Source organism: Amblyomma americanum, chromosome 1, assembly GCF_052857255.1.
Source record: "Amblyomma americanum isolate KBUSLIRL-KWMA chromosome 1, ASM5285725v1, whole genome shotgun sequence".
Lineage (NCBI taxonomy): Eukaryota > Metazoa > Arthropoda > Arachnida > Ixodida > Ixodidae > Amblyomma > Amblyomma americanum.
In genome coordinates this window covers 64,105,861-64,128,234 of record NC_135497.1, presented here as the reverse complement: position 1 = coordinate 64,128,234, position 22,374 = coordinate 64,105,861, and the positions used below count along the sequence as shown (strand labels likewise).

The window sequence follows — 22,374 nt, the reverse complement described above, 5'->3', positions numbered from 1 at the left end:
GTCGGACAACTGAACCGTGCCGTAAGGGAAGGGGTAAAGGAGGGACTGAGAGAAGAAAGGAAGAAAGATGTGCCGTAGTGTACGGCTCCGGAATAATTTCGACCACCAAGGGATGTTTAACGTGTACTCACATCGCACAGCACACGGGCGCCTTTGCGTTTGGCTTCCTTCGATAACGCGGCCGCCGCAGTCGGGTTCGAACCCGGGAACTCCGGCACAGTAGCCAAGCGCCACGTAAGCCAATCGCTCGAAGTGTCTGAACGAGGGGACTTGCATTCGCCACACGCTGGTAGCATTTTTAAAGCACTAGGTCGCGAGGAAGCCCCACAATAACTTTTCTGCCCCGAGAACACGCACCCCAATAACTTTTGCTGCTGGTGGTACATACATTTACGCGGTATGAACTCGACCCTGTCCGGTAGGATTACGCAGCAGTAAAAGCCTCCGAAAAGAAAAGTGACCATATGGTACCTCAACTGCTGTTTTCCCAAAAATTAGTACAGTACTAACGAAGGCCGTGTAGGTAGCCGCGCAGCACGGAGAGCTCGCCTGAACTTGCTCCAACGTGTCATACTTGAACACTGCAGCACAACTTTTTGCTTGCGCTTAAAAATGCACTTAGTGTTACAACAAACGCAAGAACAGCACCAATCCAGCCACAGATACAAACGACCCGCGGCACGAAGGATGATGCTGATGTCGATGGGCAGGCCGTCCCAGGCAGATGGCGCTACAACGCTACCTACGAAATGAACTTTTTCTGCAACTGATACGAAATGCGCTGGAAACATGGCTCAGAATTATTAAGAAATGACACCACAATAGCACCATAAAAACAATGAAAGCTGACAGCAAAAATAACGAAAGTACAGATTTTAGACAAAACTGCAAACCGTAAAATCAAAACCGAAACTCTGCAAAGAATGCACTCGGAATGCAACTTCACCATTTTTTTTTTGTCATCGAAGCGCGTTGACCTACAGCTGCACCAACTTGTCTCAATTTTGATGCGTGAAAATGTTATTCCTAAAACCGGCATCATTTTTTTTCCTGTCCGAGTCACGACAGCGCCTGCATCACGGCAGCGGCAGATCTGCCAGGCAGAAGTATTTCAAACAGAAATTTACAAGCTACATATGTACACCGTAGGTCTAGATACTCTTTCTTGAATCAAATGCTCTCTCGCAACCGAAACAAGATTGGTTTCGGTTCCATAGCGTGTACTGCCATCAGACAGTACACGGGCCTCTAGCATTAACGCCTCCATCGAAATGCGACAGCCGCCGCGGGATCGAACCCGCGTCTTTCGGGTCAGGAGCCGAGCACAATAACCACAGCAGCGGCTGAACGGAGGTGCTAGCATTCATGGCGGTACATGGAAGATATGGCGAAGCTATTATAATTGTGCAGTCTCAACCCCTTTTCTCGATGCGTCATATCTCGTTTCACAATTGGACAGGCAAAGATTGCAGGCTGAGATAAGCCGCGTTTACAAGAATACAGCAGTGCCGCACCGCATATTTCGTGGACGCGACACGCCACTATTCACATATGTACTATCGGGCCCAAAAGTTTGCGGGACGAGAGTTCTTGGAAAAACGTTTATTGCAGCTCCACTTCGCTAGTAAGTCGCCAGACAGTGTATGAAGTATACTAAAGAGTGCTTGGCTAAGGTGGCCTAGATGGGCCATTGTCTGGGCCCTTGGCAAGTTTCGACTTTATCATAATGGCCATCCTTTTGACGTGGTCACCAACCACCATGCCCTATGTTGGCTTTCTTCGCTAAAAGATCCCTCCGGTTGCCTGCCATGGCTCGACGGGCTCTCCATATACAAGAATATAACATACGTGCCGTATATCGCTCGGGCTGCAAGCACCATGATGCTGATGCCTTGTCCCGCTCCCCACTACTGGCCGAGCTTGCCAGCCTCTCTGCCCTCGAATCCGCTGTGCCTTCGCTCAACACATGCGACTTGACTTCTGAGCAGCGTAAAAATCACTGGATTGCCTCTCTTCTTGACTTTCTCTCTGCCCCATCTACGGCACCTGCATACCGCACGTGTAAAATTTGTTAATTGTAGGGTTTAACATCCAAAAACAACCCGCCGGCTACAAGGGTCGCCTTAGTGGAGGGCTCCGGATTAATTTCAAGCACGTAAAGAAGACTGAAGAGACATACACTTAATGCAATGTGACCATGCTGCCTCCAGAACTTTTGCATAGGCTGTCAGAAGCAAAAGGCGAAGGGCTATCCCGAACTATTTCCTGCGTAGTTAGTGTCTCATGGTGTCAGAAGCTTCAAACCATTTAGGTAAAGAGAACTAATTGATCAACAACTCAGAGAGAGACTAACACCATTCTTGCTTCAGGTTGTTGACAAATTCGACCTCACCATGACATCTGCTAGGCATCCTGGTTAGCTTAAATGTAGAGTGACTGCCCAAGCAAGCAGTGGTCCCTGGTTTTATCCCAAGACTAAGACGAATTTTCCTCCAGCTGCAAAGCTTCTGAGAAAGCTGTCTAGCTTTGCTCTGCAACCCAATAACTGCGATCAAGTTGAAACTCACGAGTAATTGCTGCCCAATTTAAATGCACTTCGCCTCTAGTGTTTCCCTTAACCACTTTGGACTACATTGTGAATGAGCATTTTAAGAGCATCTTCCATTCACCAATATTATCCTTGCCCTAAAACAGTTAGCAATCTGAAACTCAAAACAAAACAAGAGGCTCCATGCTGACACTGTCAACAGAAATTTTCTATTCAGTCTTTAAGAATATATGCATGCTATTGTAACGATATTTTTGATACAGCACTGTGTACACAGACTTAGGACACAAATAAATCGCACTCTCACTTTACAGTTCCATTCAGTGCCTCTCACGATGAACCTTCATGTCTACTCTTTGGTTATAAAAGCGTTTTTGCTGCAGTGCTGCCTGCATTACCTACCCCTTTCCAGTTTCCTATTCTTTTGCCAAGGCTGTGGAGTCTGATAGCACCTGTTTCAGTTAATAGGTATATTTAGCAGGCTAGTAGCTGCAGTTCACAGAGTGTTTGAAGTTACTTTCCTTGCAATGGAATAAAATATAGCAGGAAGCTTTTAGATAACTGGATTCTTATGCTGCAAACCTGTTGGACCTAACATGTGCTTTCTGGCAGTTTCTCAGTGTCATCTTTCTGCATTTTTGAAGTACACTGAAACTTAGGATTAGAGACAATGTTAGATAATGCTTTGTGCAACATGCACGGAAGCAACTTCACATTTTTTTGCCGTGGCTGCAATACTAACAGGATGACTTAGAGCTTGAACTAACACATGCAGGCTTTTGAGTTTAGGTCCCCTGTTGGGCTCTCTAGAAAGTATATGCTTGCTGTATGAAGTCAAGGGTTGGACGGAAACCTGTCTGGTCGGGGCTGTACGTGGAGAAGGCAGAACACCGGGCAAAATAAAATGAACTCCTAAATGATGTTTCAGCTCCCACACGGGAGCCTTGTTCACAAACAGGTGCAGATGTGTAAGGCTGGCTATTTAAGCTTGAAAATGTGCCCTAGGCAGCAGGCGTATACACTAGAAAGTGCCCCGTCAGTGCGATTAAGAGTGTGTTCGGTTGTCTGAATGATTAAGGAGTCTAGGCATAGACGGCTCTAGAGGTTCTTTTCTGTTTTTAAAATGCGTGCATTGCTTCAATCTACATCATGCTGCTGGCTTTCAGAATGTTCGGCGAGTGCATTTGACGACGCTTTCTTGTTTGCAACATCATGCTGGTGTTGTTTCAACCTTTTAACAAAGTTTCCACTTTCCCCCATATACACATGGTTACAGTCTCTGCACGGTATAGTGTACACTATGCCCGGAAATTTTTCTTTCGGCAGGCAGTATTTTACGTTGACGAGGGCTTGCCGCAACTTTTTTGCCGGCACGTGTGACACCTCAGAGTCATAAGATCGCAAGATGCGTGCCAAGGCTTCGTTGATCCCGGGCATGTATGGCACAGGTGCACATTTTTTGGCGGCTGGGCTACTGTCAGATCGTGGGGGTTGCAGCAGTTTGCGTTCCACAGCGTTGACGAAAGGCAACGGGTAGCCACATTCGGAGAAGTCCTTGCGAACACTTCGATGGTCGGCTTTCACATCCTCTGGCTCTGTGCAGATCCGGTATGCTCGATGAAAAAGCGAGGCAACCACTGATCTTTTGTGAGAGGCTGGGTGAAGGGAGTGAAAGTGAAGATAGCAGCCAGTATGAGTGCTCTCCCTGTACACTTTGAATGAGAGCATGGATTGGCTTCGTTTCACTAAGACATCCAAAAACGGAAGCTGTCCATCCTCTTCTTTTTCAACTGTGAACTGGACGACTCTTTCGATGCTGTTCAGATTTGCTGCAAAATAAAGTAAAACATCCTTGTTGATAATAGCAAAGCAATCATCAATGTACTGCACAAAAATCTTTGGCTGTGGGCTGAATGAATCTAGTGTGCGGCTTTCCAGCTATTCCATTGTTAGGTTTGCAGCGGTAACAGAAACTGAAGCACCCATGGCTGCGCCGTGAACCTGTTTGTAAAACACCTGGTCGAAAGTAAAATATGTGTTACTCAGGCAGAAACGCAGGAGTCGCCTGAGATCTGGCACATCGATTGGCGACCTGCCAGGCGAAGTAGCATCAGATTCCAGGGCCGCCGCGCAAACCTCGACTGCTAAGTCAGTTGGAACACTCGTGAAGAGCGACTTGACATCAAAAGAGACCATCATGTCACAGTCCTCAAGATGCACGTTTCGAACTTTTTATATAAAGTCAGCAGAATGAGGCACATTGGTGGGGGTTCTTCCAATGAGCAGAGCCAGTATGCGGTGCAGGAAGCCGGAGAGCTTGTAGAGGGGTGAATGGGTAAAATCTGCGATAGGCCTCATTGGAACATCGGTTTTGTGTACCTTAGGAAGGCCATAGTACGCCGGTGCTGAGTCATTGTGACATAGTAGAGCTAAGTAGAGAGACTTATGTTGGGGTGGCAGAAAGCGAAAGACGTCCGACAGAAGCTTTTGCAACTGTGTCTGTATCTTTGGCATTGGATCCTCCTTGAGACACGTAAGTGCTCTGGTCATTCAGCAGGGCCAGCATTTTGGCACAGTAGTAGACCTTGTCGAGAACAGTGGCATTTCCTTTGTCAGCTGGTAGAATGACCAAACTGGCATTAGCGTGGAGTTGCTTGATGGCACTGCACTGAACTGAAGAGTGTCGAGGAGGCCTGAAGCGTTTGCAGCCTCGAAACGCCGAGTGCACGAGTACGTGCTTCTTCGTGGCGGGAAGGTTCCACCTTGCTGATTGCGTTCTCCACCGTGCATACAATATTTTCTGCGGTCTGGGGCCAGTGCCACATTGAAGTTTAGGCCCAGGTTGAGTGCAGACATTTGAGCAGGATCAGGCTTATAAGCGGACAGGTTGTGGACTGTTGACAAAGTGACGTTGGTGCGTGCAGGCCTATCCTGATGTGTGAGCCTGTTGAGTTTGTTTTCGTGGGACTGTTCTGCTCTGGCAGCAGATAATTTGGCCTGAAAATTGGCATGTAGCTGCACGCTTGGGAATACTGCCGAGTACTGGTGCTCTAGCCGGCACCGTGCAAAGAAAGCTTTGGTTTCTAGTTTCCTAATCGTTTGTTTGCAATCCAAAATTCTTGCCTGTAGTAGAAGTCGTTCAGCCTTGGCGACAATGCTGTAGCCGAAACTTGCTGCAACGGGCCTGTTGAGGCGGAGGGGCCGAGGAATGAGGCCAAGTGTCTTGCATGTCATGTTGAAGGTCAAGTGCCCTTTGAATGATGCCACTCGAGTAGTCACGGAAGTAAATCGACAGATTTCGGTGATTGCTCTTTGGCCATACGACCGGCGTAAGTTGATGAAGTCGAGGGTTAGACAGAAACCCGTCTGGTTCGGGGTATACATGAAGAAGGCAGAACACCGACCAAAATAAAATGAACTCTTAAATGACGTTTCGGCTCCCACACGGGAGCCTTGTTCACAAACAGGTACAGACGTGAAAGGCTGGCTATTTAAGCTTAAAAATGTGCCTTAGGCAGCGGGCGTATGCACTAGGAAGTGCCCCGTCAGTGCGATTAAGAGTGTGTTTGGTTGTCTGAATCCTTAAGGATTGTAGATATAGACGGCTCTGGAGATTCTTTTCTGTTTTCAAAATGCACGCGTTGCTCAATCTATATGATGCTGCTTGCTTTAAGAATTTTTGGCGAGTGCATTTGACGAAGCTTTCTTGTTTGCAACATCATACTGGTGTTGTTTCAACCTTTCAACAAAGTTTCCACTTTCACCCACATGCACATGGTTTTACAGTCTGCACGATATACTGTACACTACGACCGATTTTTTTTTTTTGGTGCAGACAACAGCTCTATACGTGGCTTGAAAAGTGATGATATTCTAGAGTTTATTTCGTTTTTATTCATTATTCTCAGCAATCACTGTCTGCAACTCTCTACTAACATTCATCACATCATCTAGTACAGAAGCATTATTCCATAAAAGGTTTAAAAATGTGTGTACTTTTTAATTACCTTCATTTGCCATGCCAATGAACCCTGTATTTATTGTGTATGGCTTTTATTGCTTGAGTGCTTTTGTATAGTATTGTGTTCTCTTTTTGCCATGTTCCTTAATGAGTTTGTAAAATTGAGCATGCTTAATCAAATTTTTTGTTGTGATTGTTAATTCCTGCTGCACCTGCTTTCCGATATGTAGTTGCTATCTACCATATGTTTAATATGCGTCATATATACAATTAACAACAGGAGGTCCCCCGACAGTTTCTACTTGGGGCCTCCTCCTCTACTAATTTATTTACCTCATAACTGCACTAGTTTTTGAATAAACAATAATGTATGTCAAACAAAACTTTGCAGAGGTTATTTGTCATCTGTATGCCGTCTTGCTCACATACTGTTAGCTTCACACCACCTGCTAAGCTAGACCGCATGCTGGAGGTCAGATTTTGAGTTAACGGGATTGGTATATTATTCCAAGATGTTAATTAGGCCAAGGTATTTGGTCCTTATGACATTCCCCCAGTGTAATTCACAAATTGTGTATGATTCACCTACTTTGCTAAAAGCTTTGCAAACTGTTCACATCACCTTTACAAGAAAGTGTTGTAATCACTTCGATAGGTACAGAGTTAATCATATTACTTTGAGAACAAGCAAGAAATTTATGTATAGCAGTGCTTTTTATCTCAGGCCTTGGATTAAGCATGTGAATTACATTTGGAACGAGGCAGCCATCAGTTCCGGGTTTATTACAGTAGAGATTCGGTCATTTGCAAAGTGATTTCAGAATACAGCTGATAGTCAACTCTGACCAATACTTGAGTATGGATGTGTTTGTTGGGGCTTGCATACATGACCACTTATAAGTAAATTGAAAAAATTCACAACAGTGTTGCTTGATTTCCACCGGGAAATTAAAGACTAACTCAGAATGACAGAGCAAACGTAAACTGTAATAGAAACAGCAGCAGAACGACCACGGGAAAAATCTTGGATAAAAATCTTTCTACAATATTTACTTGCTAAAACTGCTGTAAACTGTGAGAAATATACTCAACCAACAACTTAATTACATATTGAAGCATTTAAAGGTAAAAGAGCTTTCCTTAAAGGATGATGTTTTCCATTCTTCTGTTTTTTACCTATCCTAGAGTAGAACAGCTTAGTGTCAAGTACTGTTCATACATTATCCAATGGTGCTTTCTTCCATGGTTTCAATGAGTAGACTATTTTCTTTTTCAACATTTTTAACTCCTTGCTGTAATGTCCTATGGGGTGGTGCAAGTAACTCTTAAAAAAAAATGTTGATGTTCAGAGAAGTAGCCACCTTTTTTTTTATTCTGAGGACACTAGACAAACTCCAAGCCATCAAAGGGGGGCTCACTACACAACATCAAAAGAGTCATTATGCATTGGAGAAAAGGAGCAAGCACATAAACCAAGCATGGAAAGCAGGTCTCTAAGTGAGAGAAGCATGTACTTTCAGAAGCACTATCACCTATGTTTAAGACCTACCAGATCACAGATTGCAGAAGATATGTGGATGCCACATCGAGCTCAGATTAGACACATAGCAGTGGACGCAATATTAATAATGACTACTGTTTAAACTCTGAACAGTTTAGTTAGGGGAGGTTGTGCTTAGTGGGATTTTTCCATTCCTGTGTCCAATGTTAAGATAAGACAGCAAGTATATGCCATCATGAAACTGTTTGCAACAGCGTCTAAAGGAAATGATCTTACAGCCCAATGCAATGTTCTAGGTTACCTGACAGTTCGTCACTTCAGCTACTTTATTTCAGTTTCGCCAAATCAATCATGCGACAACGTCACCCGTAACCGCGCGCAGCTTTCAGGAGAGGTGTGAGATGGATACGAACGTTTGACGATTCAACAATTTGAAAAAAATGTGCCACAACCCATGACGAAAAATGGGCAAAATGAGTATGGACTGTCGTGACAATTTTTGCAGTAAACCACGAAAATATACGCTGAAAACCTACATCATACAAAAACCACTCCGGCAGGGACATTACAGCAGCCCTGCTAAGAGAAAAGACTCAACAAAGCGACGGTTACGCAGAAAAATCACCGACAATGAAACAAAAGTGCCAGCAGGAATGTTGGCTTGCTTATTGTGAAAGGCCAGGAATTTTACAGACTGCCCATGACACTCACCTATTCTCACAAATGCAGGCCAGGTTAGCGTTACTACAATACAACTTGGGCCTGCCAGATGCGGGGCGTCTTCAGCGCATGTTTCCAACAGCAGGCAACAGCTGCACAACATTGCATTTGTCGGGAACGGCCGTGGGCGACACTGAACTTGGCTGTAGCGTCTGTTTTGGCAACATTGCACTTGTCGGGAACGGGTATGGGCAACATTGGGCTCGTCTGCAGCGAACAAGGGCAGGCGACCTTTATGTGAATCGGTTTACTACTGTTAGTGCACGGTGCCTTCGTGTGTGCTGAAGTCCGTTAGCGACTAATTGGAACTGCCGATCCGCTCCTAAAGGAGTAGGGGTGCGGATGTGCGTGCGACAATTCGTGTGTGAGCGCTGCGACGCGATGAGTTAGGAGTAAGATTGTCAGAAGTGAGTGAACGACACCCCCTTTTTCCCGCCACCACCCTTTTTGCCATAAGGCGTCGTGGCCAGACGAAGGAGACCACTGAGGAAGACTCTGCGATCAAGAAGTAGGTCCAGTGTACGACATGCAAATCGTGGCTCGTTTTGGAGGACAAGCCCTACGACACCGTACACGAAGCTCGGGAAGACCCTGCTTTCAAGTGCCACCAATGCATAAGGATGAACGCTTTGCGGGATGAGCTCACTACCTAAGCGGCTAAAGAGAAGGAAAACTGGAAGCTGGAGATCGCCAACATCAAGGCGCGGTTGGACGCCGAACTCACTGCGATTGAGGTGGAAAGAAACGGCCTAAAGGCGGAGCTTGAGGCGGAGAGAAGAAAGAGGACTGCTGTGGAAGAACAAGTAGTTGAACTAAGGCAGACACTGAGCGAGCTGTGTTCGGGGACAACTCGTGTGCGGCAGCCAGCCGCTGTCGAACCAATGGCCGGGGAGTCGGTGGGCACCCTAAAGGAGCAAATGCCAGGACAGCCTGCACCAGAGCCATGCAGAAGTGGAAAAGAGAACACAAGTGGAAGTGAAGAGGAGGAGGCCAGGAGCTTAGCTGATACTACCCAACCTGTCACAGGAGGAAGTACCCAAACAACAGCAAAGTATATCCAGCAGCCGCGCCACCAAACACCTAAAGTACGAGGCTCAGAGTATAGACACCAAAAAAAAGGGGAGAAACATGGGAGCCCACATGGACAGGAAAGGAAAGACCAAAGTGTTTTCCTATACGGGGATCACAACGCCTACCGTATGAAGCCCGCTATACTACAGGCTTCAAAGTGGCACAAGAGAGTACACATCAGGACAGAGGCAGACGCAACCCTCCAAGAGGCCTGTGAGGCCCTCAATGATGCAACGGATGTCTGGCAGGCGCAGGAGGCCCTGGTGGTACTACATGCTGGGATAAATGATGGAAGAAAGGAGGATTGGCCAGCGGAGGATGCCTTTCAGAAAGTGAAAGGCCACCTGGATACGTGGTTGCAGCGGGCTCCACAGCACCGCTTCATAGTATACGGTCTCCCCCAGACGGCGACCACCCCTACTGGGCTTTCAGTGTGGAATGAAGGAATGAAAAACGCATGCAAGGACCTTGGATCTAGATGGTGTGACGGATAGAATGGGCAGACTGCTCCTGGACTGGTCCCAAAGACAAGACTTATAGTGGTTGTAAATACCACAGACAAGTGTAGGGGGAAGACAACTTGGACTATGCACAAGAAGACCAGCAGCATAGACTACTGCTTAATAGCACATGCCTTTCTACCTCAGCTTCAAGAGATGGTGATAGATGAAGAAGGCCCCCAAAGCATTGGAAGCGACCACAACAGCTTTGTGCTGTCATTTGGAAGGGAGGGTCATACACATGTTGACAGGGCACGCCCAGAACATTGAAATGATTTGACGACAGAAATTGACGACATTGTGGCATGCTGGAGAGCGAGGCGGAGGGTGTAGATGTGCAATCATATGAAGACTTTGAACTCTGGGTAAAAAAGGCAATAACTGCAGTAAAAGCTAGCCGGCCAATCCAGAAGTACTCCAGAAGACATAGACCTAAAGCATGGTGGGACAAAGAGGTGTCCAATGCCCTAAAGCAACGTAAAGTCGCTTGTAGAGAGCTTCGACATGCTACACTGCAGGGCACACCTGAAATAATAAATAGGCTGTGGGAGGCATACATTGAAGAGAAAAAGCATATGGCCGCTTTGGTACAACAGAAGATGCTGGCAGTTAACAGAAAGCTCCTCCATGAAATCAAATCAGCTGGCAGAGATGGCCCAGCGAAATTCTGCCGATATATCCAGACACTTCAGCCAGTGGCTAAAGCTGACACGGTGACCCTGCGAGAACCAACCACAGGGGAGGAGTACGTGGAAGCAGCCTGCCTGGGCTACATTGAAACACATATGGCCCACCAGTTTCAATCCCTGATAGGCCAGGATAGTGCAGCACTACCACCCGCAAGCCCACCTGCCGGATCGGGATGTGACACAGTCACAGAGGGGGAGCTGAAGCGAGCACTGCGACACATGGCGGGAAGCTCGGCAGCAGGGCTGGATGGCATACCACCGTTACTAATAAAAAAGATGGAAAAAAGAACACGGGAACAGCTCAGGGACGCCTTGAACGATGTAAAGACCACAGGCACTGCTCCACCAGGGTGGCGGTGCTCAAGGATACGGCTGGTACTAAAGAGAGGAGGAGACAAGGCCCTCTTGAAAAGCTATAGACCCACTGTGGTAACATCTGCTTTGTATCGCTTGTTTTGCCACATTCTGCAAGCTCGCATACAGAGATGGGCGGAAGGTGCTCAAATTCTGGGCGAACTGCAAAATGGCTTTCGACCCAATTGCCGACTGGAAGACAACCTTTTCGTTGTGACATCTTCAATTGAGATCGCCACCAAAGAGAAGCGAGAGCTGGTACTGGGCTTTCTGGATATAGCCCAGGCATACGACTCAGTGGAGCACAATCAACTGTGGGAGGTCTTGGAGGAACAGGCTATCCCAGAACCGCTACTACACTTGGTGAAGGCTTTATACACTGAAACCCAGGCTGTGATTCACTGGGGGGCCTCAATCACCAGGCCAATCAGCATGTCTAGGGGATTGCGTCAGGACTGCCCTATGTCGCCGATCCTGTTCATGTTGTTTATCTTGGGGATGGAGCAGCGCCTTTTGGAGAGCGGAGTTGGGTTCAGCCTCACCTACATGGAGGATGGCGCCACTCGTACTCACAGGCTACCAGCCCTCCTGTACGCAGACGATATAGTACTGCTTGCGGACAACACGGGAGATCTCCAGAGCCTCCTAGACATATGCTCATCTGAGGGCGATGGCCTCGGGCTCCATTTCAACGCCACAAAGTCTGCAGCAGTCAGGTTCCCGCCGGAGGCGTCCGAGGACAGTGGACAAGAGACCCTACCCCTGCATCTTCAGAACAACAGTGTCCTTTGGTTGCCATCCTACAGATACCTGGGAATAGAAATCTCGGCGGGCCGCAACTATGTACAGGATTTCGAGAAGCAACTCCGGACGAAGGCCATCAGACGACGGGCTTTCCTGAGCTCACGCGCCTTATGGGCTTTCAAACGTTTTGAAGTCACCCGATCGCTATGGAAGGCGGTGGCGGTGCCAGGCCTTACCTTCGGCAACGCAGTCATCTGTTTATCCTCCGTGACTCGCCAAGGTTTGGAGACGCGGCAGAGAGGTGGGACGAATGGCCATGGGAGCTCACGGCAGTGTGCCGAACGAGGCGGTACAAGGTGATCTGGGGTGGTCCTCCTTTGAGGCACGGGAAGCCGTAGCCAAACTGAGCTACGAGCGCCGTCTTAGCGAAATGCAGGACGGTCGCTGGGCGCGGGAAGTGTTCAAGTATGTCCACCTGAGGTGTGTCAACACCAAGTGGGCCCGTCGCACCAAGAGTCTGGCGGATAAATACAGAGTGGTACCCCCCCCCCCCCCGTACTTCAAGTTTCCAACCCAACGGACGGCAAAAGATCCGAGAAAAGTGCGATGCGAGGAGCAGCGTCGTTGGCAGCAGACAGCCCGCGAGAAGCCAGCCCTGGCCGATGTCTTCGAGCAAAGTACACGGAGGGTATGAGCACGACGTGTGAACTCTGCGGAGGCGCTGATAAAACCATCGAGCACATCGTGTTGGAATGTGCAGGCCTACACCCGTCGGTTTCGGATGCACAGGACAATTCCTCAGTAGGTCCCATGCCACCTGACGCGATCAGCGGATCAAATTAAAGTCCCTTCATGAGCTTTTCTAAAAAAAGCGTATCTAGGGGCTTTAGATCCAACAGCCACGGGGCACTAGCGATGGCACTCAGTTTTCGCCGACCCGACGAGCCACCGCAATGGAAGCTGGATGAGCGAACGAAGCGAACGTTTGGAACATTGGTGGCGCACACGACACGGTCACGCTCCTTGAAGGCTCAGGGGACCAAACCGTGCCATGAGCGTGTGTTAGGTGTTTTTATTTTTTAATTTTTATTATTGTTACCTTCTTGGCTTGATCCGGTTCTTAGTGCCGTTGATCTCCCGATACAAAGGGATAGCCAGTATCATCATCATCATCATCATCGAACGGAAACGCGCGCTTCCCGGCTCTGCCTTTGTCCTCTGTCCCTCTGTGTTCGAAATAGTTCGAGACATGTTCGAGACGCTGGTGGCGCTGGACAGCTTCACGGTGCCGCGGGGCTCACAGTTCATACAGCTCCGAGCGCTTTTGGACGGGGTGTTCGGCAGTCTCCATTAATTTTTCCTTGTTTATGGCTTAGTCGTGTCGTGCCGCGGTCTCTCTCTTGCTGTGCGGGATCATAGCTGTGGCATAAGGCGTCTACGGAAAATCCACGATGGCTCCGGCGAACTATGTTGAGACTGCAGTGGTTGCGACGCATTCAATACCACGGCCGCGTGATGTGCCTTTTAAAGTTCGCGTCCCAGTTCGTGTGACTTACTACGATGGACCAGCCAAAGTCTTCCTTCGTTACAACCCGCCTGGCTTGCCTGAATACCCCTACGAGAAGTTGTGCGTTGGCGACGGGAGACGCCACTTACACAAAGTCTTTGTTGGAATGTTTTGCCTGGTGTGCCAGGACGGCAGAATGGAAGAGGGTCTTCGCGCGCAGATAAGAGACGTGCACAGAAATTCGAACGGCTTACATGCACTGGCCAGAATCCTGTACGTAGACACCGGCTGCGAAGATATTGTCGAGCTGAACTGTGTGTACCCCATCGACGAGCGAGCGGCAGCCGAACCGCGCGGGACCGTGGAATGCTGCCTGCGTAGGTTACGGCCAACACTGAGCAGCACACGCTGGGACTTGATGAACATGTTGCCCAGCAGCTGCGAATACGAAGCCATATTCCACAGCGTCTCAGACATGGGCGTCTGCGAGGTTGATCTGTTCGTTATATGCTCCACAACGAGAATGGGACCGGTTAGACTAAATGTTGACGAGAATCTTGTCTATAGTGGCTATGCCCAATTCCTGAGTTAACTTTATGACATCCCGGCTATGGACGGAAACCCAGCCCAAGCTACAAGCAGGCTTGCATCGCCCTCGTGTGAAGAAGGCTCCACCAAGACGCCTGAAACACCACCATCGACTCTTTCAGACCGCGCTGACACTCCCAGCGAGGGGTCGGCGCCTTGCTGTGAATTAGCGACGGCGGAAGAACCAAGGGGATGTTCCTGAGACATTATAGTCACATATATTTAAATGCACACCTGATCACATGGACAGCTGACTTCCAGATCGAAAGACCTTTTGGAAGTGTGCAGCATTATAAGCTCCTCATGCAGCGAGAGCGCATGCTCTGAACGTGAAGTTAAAAAAGGTTCATACTTGATCTGTCGTGATTTTCCACATGCGACGGGAGCCAGGGTAAGAGTTGAAGAGGTTCTGGACTGTGATGTTTCATATTTTTAATAGATTATGGCAATAGGAAAGTAGTGAGTTCTTCATGCCTGTTCAGGCTAGACAGAAGGCTTCGTTCCATAAACCCTCTTGCACTGAGGTTCCATCTTACTGGTATTGCACCATGGTCAGAGTGGACAGAGGCAGCTGTCGCGAGTTTTGAAGCACTCACTCAGGCTGACACCAAGCTTACAGTGGAAGTTCTGGAGAGACAGAACGGTGGTGACAAATTTGGTGACAAAGTCCACTTGGTAAAATTGTTTAGCAAGACTCATGGCAATGTGGCTGAGTGCAGGATCAGAGATGGCTATGCAAGGATGCCGATTGAAAGGCGAGAAAGACAACACCTGGACAAAGTACAAATTTTGGAGACATGCAGTTTGATCCTATGCAGGATGACTACAACGATGTGCTTAATAGCTACGGTGTGAACACCGATGACCCAGGTGTGGCAACCTCGAAGTTTACTGTCAAAAATGGTCACCGCATCTGCAAATTTTTCAACGCACAAGGCACCTGTAAGCACGGACAATATTGCGTTTACAGCCATGTTGCTGAAGAAGCGAATTAAGCGCTACTGCACGTAAATGAGCCAGTTCTGAGCCTTTCAAGAATAATGCAGCCACCTGTTGTGGAAAGCTGGGTGTTTGGACAGGTGTCTGCATGCAATAATAGCCCAAGTTTCTTCTTCCTGGTATTGCCTTATGGGAAAAGTCATTTGTGCAGCTGATTGTCGTAGGCATGGCTTCCAGGTCAAAGCTGTCTTTGAAAGGCCTCATGGAAGACATGCAACGTGAGTGCAATCTCAGGAAATTCAGCGAGGTCAGATCGTTCACAAAGGCCAAAGAGAGCTTGTGGCTGCGAGGAGCAATCACGACGCGCGTTGGTACAGAGGACAAGTTGTGTCAGTTGGCCACAGTGATGTTCTCCAGGTGTTCTTTGTGGACTTCGGGTTTTATGAGTGGGTACCAGAGGAGAAGGTGAAGGCCCTCGATGTGTGCTTCGCACACTTGCCATCATTGCAGGCACATCCGGCTTGCATTGTGGGAGATGGATTCAGTTGCCCCGGTGACAAGACAAGATGGGACGCGTAAATGCGTGAGGTGTTTCTGAACTGCGTCACTCGCAAGGACCTCCTTTTGAAATTGTCCGAATTTTGGACGGACTTCTGCATGTCAGGCTATTCTTTTTCAAGGATGATAAGCTCTTTAATGTAACTGACTGTATGACAGCTTGCAAGAGACGCTCAAAGAAGAATGCCGTATGCGCTCCATCTTTACAAAAACTCGTAGGGTTCCTTTTTAGGTGTGCAGGATGTTTTGTTTTTGATGTTTATGCAAACAAGTGTGGCATTTTCTTAGGTGTGGATGGTCATTTGTTTTTGATTGAGTTTAATTGTATTTTTAAGTAGGTGAATTTACCTTTGACAGAGCTTGATGACTGTGTACCAAAGTTAGTGTGCACTCCATCTTTACAAAAGCCCTTAAGGGGCCTTCTTAGGTGTGTAATGTCTTTTATGTTTGACATTGCATGCATTGTTATCATTTATATGCATTTATCCTTGACAAACCTAATGACTCTGGCCCAAAATTTAGTAATAAGTGTGAGATTTGTGCTTTTTTTACAGTAGCAACAGCAACGTGCACTATGCATTCAGTGAATAATAAATTTTTTGTGTTCGCGGTACATGCAGAGAAAACTGATTTCTCATTTAATAAAAGGTATAGTACAAGGAATGAAAGTCTTACTGACTGCACAGAAACGTTTGCAGAAACTACACATGGGTTTGAAGCTGAAGAAACAATTTCATTCTCTTTGATAATGTGCTTAGCTTTTATAGAAAACTCGCTGGAAAATGTGAGTGCATTCAGCACTGGCTCAGCATTTTGAGGCAAAGCTGGAAAAAAAGCAACGTTAAGTGGGTCATAACGTAAAATTTGTGGCAAGAGTTGTACAAAAGAGTTAAGTTTTATGATAAATGGATGTGCAACATTATGCCAGGCTTGATGTTTGAAGCTGATGGTCTGCTCCTTTCCAGGTGCTCTCCTATCTCTTCTTCATCTGCACCACTCAAAATGTGCAGGAATTGAGATTAGATGATACAAAAAGAAAGAATAGTGCTTTTAGTGGCACTGGGTACTATTGGGGACAAAGCTTCCAGGGGCTGTATTCTGTAATAAATAATCCATTCCACTTAGCCATGTTGTCAATGTTGCAAAAGGAACAGCAGGTAGGAAAGTGAATGCCTAAATCCCAGACATAGCCAATGTGGCCACAGCACCGCCACTAGCCAGCATCTTGCTGCCACATCCAGTCCGGCCGAGTCACACGGACCACGCTCTGCCAATTTGTCTTAGAAGCTCTTTCCTGAGAGGGCATTATTGGTGATAAAGCTCTTCAGGCATGTCAAAGATGTCGTTTTTCTTTGGCATCTATGCCTGCCAGCCAGTGCGACACGGACTTGAGATGTGTTAATGCAAGCAGGTGGCATTGTGAGCATGTTTCTGTCAGAACCAGCGTAACACCTGCTCTAATGCCCTGCGGCAATGGGAGCAGCAACGAATGGCAAAGGACCAAATGAAATAGCAATGGGATGGATTTTCACAAAATACGGCCTCAGGACACGCAAAAAGTGGTCCAAGCACATAGCTGCCATGTCTGTAAAGGATCACTTCCATTGGACTACCACAGTTTAGAGGATCCTGGTCCACAAGTTGGGCTCAAGCCACTGTGTAACACTGTGTAGCTACCAGAGCAAGCTCTGCAATGGCTCTTTATTTTGTTTTACTTTCTGCCACATTTTCTCCTGTGATATGGTTCAGTGATGTAGTACTGGCTGCAACAATACTAGTGCATGATGCTTTCAGAGCACGGCTAAGGTTATCAGCTGGGTTTGGTGGAGGGGAAACGCAAAAGGCACCCATGTGCTGTGCGATGTCAGCACAGCACACGCGAAAGAGAGATCCCCAAGTGGTCGAAAATTTTCCAAAGCCCTCCACTGTGGCACCTTCTGTCTTTACCCCCCTTTTCTTTCACTCCCTCCTTCATCCCTTCCCTCACAGCATGGTTGAGGTGTCCATGGAGAAGTGAGACGGTTAATGCTTCTTTCCCTCCCTCAAAACCAATTTATAGCTCACTGGCCTCAGGTGCTTCACTTACACAATAAGCTTACCCTGTTTATTCCACTTCTCTGGTAGTCTATATGCTTCCTTTGACAACCTAACACTTCTCTGTTGTGGTTGGTATGGTGTCAACTGCTCTAACATTGTAGATATCACCTTATGAGTACATTTTGATGGAGCACCACTTTGCATGGCCTAGAAATGCATGTGGCACTTAACACAAGAAAAATATCACTCAAGCATCTCCTATGCATACCAGCAGCCAATACTAACTCTAGCCATACATGCCTGCTGCATGCCTGCGTGGAGTCGGACTGATTATGGCCTTGGAATCGGTGAAAGGCCTTTGGTAGGCTAGCTTTACATCTGCTGCCGGGAGCAAAACTGCTGTATGCCTCGTGCTACTGTGTTGCTTGCTGCTCTTGCGATGCCTTTTGGTGTTTTCGTTGGGCAGGAATGCTACAGATCAGATGGAGCAGACTGGTTTGCCTCGAGATAAAAGCAGTCACCTCCTCACTTGTTTTTACACCTGATCCTGCCAAGAAATAGCACAGCAATGGTAAGTGAACCTCCAGTGGTATACTCCATTTTTGTTTCCGACCGTATGTGTTGGCATGACGTGCACTTATGAATTGAAGTGGTAAGCATTTGAAGTGTAGTAAACATCAAGCAAGACTGTATGAATAGTAAATAAAGCAAAATTGGAAAGTTGTTTCGAGCTAGAGTCACTGTCACGGTAGCAGTTTGCTAGCCTTATGTTATTTCACAAATTCTACTATCATTCCATACTTTATGACGATTTATTTCAGCCACTTCTCGCTATCTTCTGGCACTGCGGCCATGATAACAAAGTAAAATGCATAACGTGATGCTAATTGTTTTACGGAAGGTCATTTATGTACCACATATATATATATTGGAACAGCCTGCCATCACATGTTGCAAATAAAGCAAACATGATTTATAACCTTTTTGCACTCTGATAATAAGATTTAGCTGGCTTCGAGCCCAGCCGTGAGTTGTGTTATATGCATTAAAACTTGTGAATACTACCTGTGTAGTTGTTTTTTGCTGTGTACATCACTTCTTTGGGCAAGAAAATGTGCAAATAGGTTACAAAGACTCAAAGAGAGAAGAGAATGACTAGACTGATGAAGTGAAAAAACTAGTAAGGAAAGGAAATTTAGGCGCAGTAATTGTCTCACATCTTGGAGGGCACCCAAAGGGGGCTTACGAGAAGGGAGGAAGGTGGGAGTGAAAGAAGAAAGGTTGGTCATAGTGGAGGGCTTCAGAATAATTTTGACCACAGGGGGATCTTTAACGTGCACTGACATCGCACAGCGCACGGGCGCCTTTTGAGTTTGGCCTCCATCGAAACGTGGCTGCCGCGGTCGTGTTCAATCCCGGGTACTCCAGCTCAGTCGCTGAAAGCCCTAACCACTGAACCTTACTCTCAATTGATTTTAAGAGCGTTAGCTCTTACTAACTACTTTTGTCAAGCACGTGTCTGTCTGCAATGAAGGTCAAATTGACCAAAACAGTAAGTGACATGGGAAGATCAGAACGGTTTCCAGTTTTCCACACAGAAAACAGTAGCCATTCTTTTCTCGCTGAATCGAGGCATACAAGCCGACCCATTCATACACCTGAACGGAACACGGATACCCGCCAAAAATGAGCACAAATTTCTAGGGATAACCTTTGACAAAAAACTCACTTTCCTGCCTCGTATAAACGCACTGAAAAAAAAAGCCTCCGGATCCCTAAATATACTCAAAGTACTGTCACGTAAGCATTGGGGGGCTGGCAGGACATTTCTTTTACAAATTTATTGCTCAGTGGTACGCTCTACCTTAGATTACGGATGTTTAGTTTACGGGTCGGCGAGACCTTCGTCCGTGAAACGACTAGATCCAATACATAATTTAGGTTTGCGTCTTTCCTCTGGTGCTTACAGGACGTTGCCCATAAATAGTCTTTATGTAGGAATCAACAAACCGTCACCTGCAGACAGAAGAACCATGCTCACATCCTCATACATTTTAAAAATCCATTTGCTGCCCAAACACCTATGTTACCCAATAGTCACAAAGTGCCCATCTAGAACACTGTTTAAAAACAAACCGCTAGCTATCGGGCCACTCGGCCTGCGTTTTGAACAGATGTGCCAAAACTTCGGCGCACTAGATACAGTACCTGATATATTGCTCAGCGACGAGATCCACTGCCTCCATGGTAAAATTTTCCTGCAATCTGTGATCTCATTCTTAGACTGTGCCATAAAAAACAAACTCCACAACAAATTATAGTACAAGAATTCCTTGCACTTGAAGAAAAATACAGTAGTTCTACTCAGTTTTATACAGATGGTTCAAAAACGGACGTTTACATAGGAAGCGCAGTAGTCCGAGGGAAGTCTGAAAAAACAGTACGACTTCCACAGTGCTCATCCATCTTCACTGCAAAATGTTACGCAGTCTGTGTGGCCATAGAAAAACATAGAAAATGAGAACCTCACCAGCAGTATTATTTACACAGACTCCCTCAGTATACTTACAGCTCTGGACTCTACAAATGCAGTGACTCCGATTCCTGGTGACATACACAAGATAGCAAAAGCCACAGCTCGAGGACAAAACACAAAATTCTGCTGGGTTCCCAGTCATGTCGGAATAAAAGGCAACGAGAGGGCAGATATCTGCGCCGCAAAAGCTCATGGCAAGGAAATAAAGAAAGTAAATTTACCTTTTAAGGATTGCATGAACTTAGTACAACGTAAATTAAGTGAAAAATGGCAGTCGGCATGAAACGGCAAAGTGAATAATAAACTACACTTGGTAAAGCCGATTTTGGGTGAATTTAAATTGTGTGCACCAGGAACGTTTTAAGGAAGTGATTTTATGTTGTCTCCAGATAGGCCACACGCGCACCTTACGCACAACTTTTTGCTAACAAATCAAGACAAACCTGTTTGCGAATGCGGAGATGATCTTACGGTTAATCACATTTTATTTTCATCTGTGAAACTGGAAAAACTAAGAAAAAAGTACTTTACTCAATTTTATAATGAATGCATTCCTTTTCATCCAGCACTGCTCTTAGATGATAATGCCATTGTTAACATACCTTCCATTTTTAGCTTTTTAAAAGAAGCAGGGGTACTTGAAAAACTAAATTTTGAACCACTCGTTTGCTTTATTACATGATGCACCTCAGCCACTTTCTCATTCCTGAGAAGCATGGGGCTTTTTGATTGGTTGGGAGCCTCAGGATCCTTGCCCAGCCAAGGATAGTTGCTGAGGCTACCTGGCCTTCTCTAGGGCTTTTACCTTTAGCCATTTATAGATTTATTCTTCTCTGTTATTACTAGACAGTACAATCTCTTTCGGCCATCTACACCATCGACGATTTTTCATATTCCTAAACATTCTACAGAAAACAAATTCTATACCTTGAGCTTGGCGCATGATGGCCTTAATGGCCTATGTGCCATAAAACCCAACACAACACAACCACGTGACCACAGTATATCACACGGCAAAAGTGAGCGTGTGGCCTCAATTAATACATATACTTTCGATCCATTATATATATGCCAGTATAGCGACCATCGAAGTGGGATCCCCCCCCCCCCCCCCCCCCCCCCCAGGACCACCATTTGCATAAAATTTGGTAATAATAATAATTGGTTTTTGGGGAAAGGAAATGGCGCAGTATCTGTCTCATATCGTTGGACACCTGAACCACGCCGTAAGTGAAGGGATAAAGGAGGGAGTGAAAGAAGGAAGAAGAGGTGCCGTAGTAGAGGGCTTCGGAATAATTTCGACCACCTGGGGATCTTAAACGTGCACTGACGTAGCACAGCACACGGGCGCCTTAGCATAAAAACGCAGCCGCCGCGGTCGGGTTCGAACGCAGGAACTCCGGATCAGTAGTCGAGCGCCCTAACCACTGAGCCACCGCGGCGGGTGATATAATAAAATTTGGGGGCCACCCGTTTGACGCATAATGTTCGAAGTGGTGTCAAACGACTTGGCATGTTTTTGAGGATAAAATTACTAATTGAGATGAAGACCAATATATGTGTGGGATTCGTATACCGACGACTTTTCCGGCGCCAAACGGTGCATTCAAGTAACTTTAAACGGCCATTACGGCCGAACCGTTTGTCGCAGGGGGTACTGGATGGTGTCAAATGATTCGTCGTGCCGTGATGCACGCGTTTATAGAATTTATTAGCTGATATAATGAAGAATTATACCGGATATAGCAACTGGCTATGGACCTCCTTCACCCCGCGACGTCACGAAGATGCGGTGGCGCTGATGTTAGCAGCGACTTCCGCATGGTAGGCAAAACAGGTTACGCTTGCCCGTGTCTACCGCAGCTGCCGCAGCTACCGGCGGCTGCTTCAAGCCTGTGAACTGCAGAAGCAGCATGTATTGACCGGCTGCGTCACTGCTGGATCCGCGTAGTAGCATAAAAAATATTAAATTAGCCTCGATAGGTTTCTCGCGCATAAATGCCGCATTCGGAAACTGGCCAACAGGCATTACGCCACGGTAGTAAAGCGCGAAGTCTGGGATTCGATAGGCACTGCCACTCAATGCACTTAATAGCATGCAAGTTACTGCGTTCATTCACC

General features: G+C 46.8%; 2 protein-coding genes across 5 annotated transcripts in view; both read right to left on the bottom strand.

The window, feature by feature from the left end:
* The window catches only part of LOC144112919 (uncharacterized), a 58,337-nt gene that overhangs the window by 8,367 nt on the left and 27,596 nt on the right, over positions 1 to 22,374 (bottom strand). The window lies entirely within an intron of this gene.
* LOC144112916 (uncharacterized) lies at positions 3,454 to 9,203 on the bottom strand. The gene is made up of 2 exons (XM_077645742.1): positions 8,722 to 9,203; positions 3,454 to 4,377 (listed from the first exon to the last, which is right to left on the bottom strand). The coding sequence occupies exons 1-2, from the start codon at positions 8,831 to 8,833 to the stop codon at positions 3,686 to 3,688; spliced, it is 804 nt and encodes a 267-aa protein (XP_077501868.1). The 5' UTR covers positions 8,834 to 9,203; the 3' UTR covers positions 3,454 to 3,685.

Coding starts and splice junctions, on each gene's coding strand:
- LOC144112916 (XM_077645742.1), bottom strand. CDS start 8,833: ATGTTGTGCAGCTGTTGCCTGCTGTTGGAAACATGCGCTGAAGACGCC. Junction 4,378..8,721: donor GCCTGCATTTGTGAGAATAG/GTGAGTGTCATG, acceptor TTTATTTTGCAG/CAAATCTGAACAGCATCGAA.